Source organism: Belonocnema kinseyi, chromosome 2, assembly GCF_010883055.1.
Source record: "Belonocnema kinseyi isolate 2016_QV_RU_SX_M_011 chromosome 2, B_treatae_v1, whole genome shotgun sequence".
In the NCBI taxonomy this organism is placed as follows: Eukaryota; Metazoa; Arthropoda; class Insecta; order Hymenoptera; family Cynipidae; genus Belonocnema; species Belonocnema kinseyi.
In genome coordinates, this window is record NC_046658.1 from 21,956,679 (window position 1) to 21,960,401 (window position 3,723).

General features: G+C 26.0%; 1 protein-coding gene across 1 annotated transcript in view; it reads right to left on the reverse strand.

The window, feature by feature from the left end:
* Positions 1-2,089: 2,089 nt before the first annotated feature.
* Positions 2,090-3,723, reverse strand: part of LOC117182595 — a 13,456-nt gene continuing 11,822 nt past the window's right edge. The window contains exons 4-5 of the mRNA XM_033375690.1: positions 2,325-2,478; positions 2,090-2,229 (exon numbers count right to left, since the gene is read on the reverse strand). Coding sequence (XP_033231581.1) covers positions 2,090-2,229; positions 2,325-2,478 — 294 coding nt within the window. The remainder of the gene's footprint in view (positions 2,230-2,324; positions 2,479-3,723) is intronic.

The window sequence follows — 3,723 nt, forward strand, 5'->3', positions numbered from 1 at the left end:
TTGCATTATTTTGTAACAATTTTAAAAGAGGTGTAAAAGAGAGTGTAGAAAATTTTTGCAATTTTAACATGTTATATATAATTTTAGAAGAAAAAAAAAACAAGAACTTAATTCTTGTCTAGCCTTCTCGGGCAATATTTTGCACAATTTTGTTTAAAGTTTATGTAGTTTAAAAAAATGTGCTTTCCAATTTCAGTAAGTTTAGGACATATTTAGAAATTTCGAAACGATTCAAAAATAACTAAAACTTGTAACAATTTATTAAGAATTTTGTATAGTTTCACTGTCAACCATTTTATACCAAAAGAAAAGAAGTCTTATGAAAAAATGCATTTTCAACCAAAGAAATTAGTTTTTAATTAAAATAGATGGATTTCTAACAAGAAGAATAATTTTCTACCAAGAAGATTAATTTTGAGATGAGGAGGGTCAATTTTCAGGCAAAAATAAAATAACACATTTTCCACAAAATTGTTAGATTTTCAAATAAACAACAAGATCAAACGAGGAGAATTATTTCCTCTTACAAAAAAATAATTTTCAACTAAAAAAATTATTAAAACATTCAACAAAATCGTTACATTTTCTACTTTGAAAATGAATATTAAAATTAAAAAATAAATATTAAAACAAAAATAGAATAGTTACATTTTCAGATAAAAAATTTAATTTTCTGAAAAACAGTTTAATTTTCGGTGTAAGAAATGAATTTTCAACTGAAAAACATTCTAAATAAAAAAAATCGAGTTCACAACAGAATAGTAAAAATTTTAAACATATAGTTGGATTTCCAGTTGAAAATGATAAATTTTTACCAAAAATGGAATAAAATGAATTCTGAAAGAAAATTTAAAAAAAGGACAGAAAATTTTTATATGATTTTTTAAAATTTTTAAATGGGTGTAAAAGAGCGTGTAGAAATTTTTGTAATTTCGCCATGTTGTATATAATTTTAGAAAAAATAAAAAACTTAATTCTTATCTAGTCTTCTCGTGAATTTTTGTTGCCCAACTTCCTTAAAAGTTTATGTTGGTTTAAAAAATGCGCCTTCCAATTTGAATAAGTTTAGGAGATATTCAGAAATTTTGAAACGATCGAAAAATAACTAAAACTTGTAACAATTTGTTTTAAATTTTGTATGGTTTAACTTTAAACCATTTTATACCGAAGGAAAAGAAGTTTGATCAAAAAATGCATTTTCAACCAAAGAAATTAATTTTTAGTTAAAATAGATGAATTTCTAACAAGAAGAATAATTTTCTTCCAAAAAAGATTAATTTTTAATAGAGAAAGGTTCATTTTCAAGCAAAAATAAAACAACACATTTTCAACAAAATTGTTAAATTTTCCAATAAAAAAAATTTTGAACCAGAAATGATACAGTTAAATTTCTAGTATAAGAAAATTATCTTTTAACTAAAAAAAGGCGAATTTTAAACAAATATGTTAAATTATGAACCAAAAAATCAATTTACAAATAAGAAGAATTATTTTCTATTAGAAAAGGATGCATTTTCAACTAAAAAAATAACTTAAAAAAAAAAGTTTAACAAAATCGTTAAATTTTTAACTTTAAAAATTATTAATATATGAAAACTTTACGAAACTTTTAATATCTTAAGATACTTATCTCAATATTACAAAATTTAGAGTTTACAATTAGATTTCCATTGTAAAATAATTGTAATTGTAAATAATTGTAAAATGAATTTAACAAATTTTATTTCTTAGGGATCGTCCATATATTACGTAAGACATTTTTCTTTTGTTTATATCGCTGTGTCCTTTTCAACTTGATAAAAATATTATTTTCGTCTTTATTCAAACAACAGAAAAACGTCTTACGTAATATATGGACAATCCCTTAAAGAAATATCTCGTGACTTTAAAAGGGGAAAACCATTCTAAAAATACCTTTTTGTATATTATCTTAATAACTAAGGAACATACGTTTAGAATATTTTCCTTGATTCTACCCTAGGGTCAAACATGGTACAAAAACCCAAAAAAAAAAACTAAAATTTATCATAAATTCATTAATTCTTTATGAATAAATACAAAATATATAAGTTTCGCATATAATTATGTATTAAGAATGAGACAATATATCAGAAGTAGAATAAACCTTTTTTGCTGCTTTTCCTACTTTGTTTTCCTTTGCCCGCTTACCAAGTACAAAATTTGTATTTGGTAGTAATTCCGGTAGAATTGAAACAGCCCTTAAGTTATCTATAATCATAAAATAAATTTTTATATTAATAATTAAAATTAATTAATGAGTTCTTACGTGAACTTATGAAAAAAATTATGGTAAAAAAACTCACCATCTTTAATCGTAGCTAGAGCTTCTTTATAAATTTTCGGTTTTTCCATTTTGCAGTAGGCAAACATTTTTTGGACATAAGAAGCTAGAAAAACACCCAAAAATTCGTCCTTGAAATCGACGCTTATCATTATGCGCTTGAACTCTTCCTGAATCTATTGAAGGGTTCCAAAAATTATAAATAATCGAGTAAATATCATAATGTATAATTTTCAAGGCTCAAATATCACGTATCGATTTAAAATGATCCTATTTATCAAACTTCGACTAAACATAGTCCTGATTTGAACTATATGTTTTGAAAAGGAGACTAAAAGTGACTTCAAAATGAAAAGAGCAAAAGTGAAAAGGGAGGCTTCCAAAATTGTACATCTCCAAGTTTCGAGTTGAAAATTTTGAGATTAAAAAAGTGTCAAATATATGCTTAAAAAATTAGAAAATTTTACAACTAGTTTTTAAAATTGAAGAACTTAGTATTATAGAATGTCAATAACAGTCATTCACGGAAAAAATTGTAAAATAATTTTTATGCAGAGTGCTACATTACATTACAGATTATTGTGGTGGTAGTGACTGTTACTCGAGTACAGGTACCCTTTCTAAACTGCTAAGTTGAGATTACTAGATCACATCATTATTGTATCTAGAAATAACTGTTTAATTGACAAATAAAATTGAATGTGATATAGATCTTACTTTTATTCATTTCAATAAAGTACCTTTTGTAAAAGGCACCTTATTTACTAAATCCTCGTTAAAATATATTATTACGTATAGTTAAGATTAGAGTCGAAATAAGATGCATCGTGCAATGTCAAATATTCGAGGCCCTTAGAGACGCTTGTATTAGCAAATAGCGTTGAGTCCGCGAGCCTTCTGGGACTCTGTACCAGAAAGCTACTAGCAATATCAGGCAAGGGCAGTAGCGCTACATTACCGCCGACAGTTCAAGAGTTCGCGCCATTCTCGATTGCACTTGTAAGCATCGTAATTTTTATCATTCGTGTGATTTATATTTTAAATTATAATCAAATTCCAACGTAAAATCTTTAATCTTCAATTTCTACTAAAAGCCACTATTATAACTTTTATCACTGTTACAGTGCGATACCTTCACACTAAATATTTATTTTACCGCAACAGAGTAAGTTTTTTCTATAAACTCTTTTTCTATCCTTATTCAGCCTCCTCATATTTCGAGAGCAAGTTTTCATTATGTTTTAAAATTTAAAATAAATGTTCAGTCTTTTGTTTAAAAATGATTTTGAAAGCACCCAAAATTTGAAACGGGGAATTCTTAAATGATTTAGTTGGAAGTGGTTAACTTTTTCTCGTCAAACTCATTTTCTCCCAATTAAGCAACTTTTAATCTCGGTTCCAGTTCTACCTCCCCCCCCCCC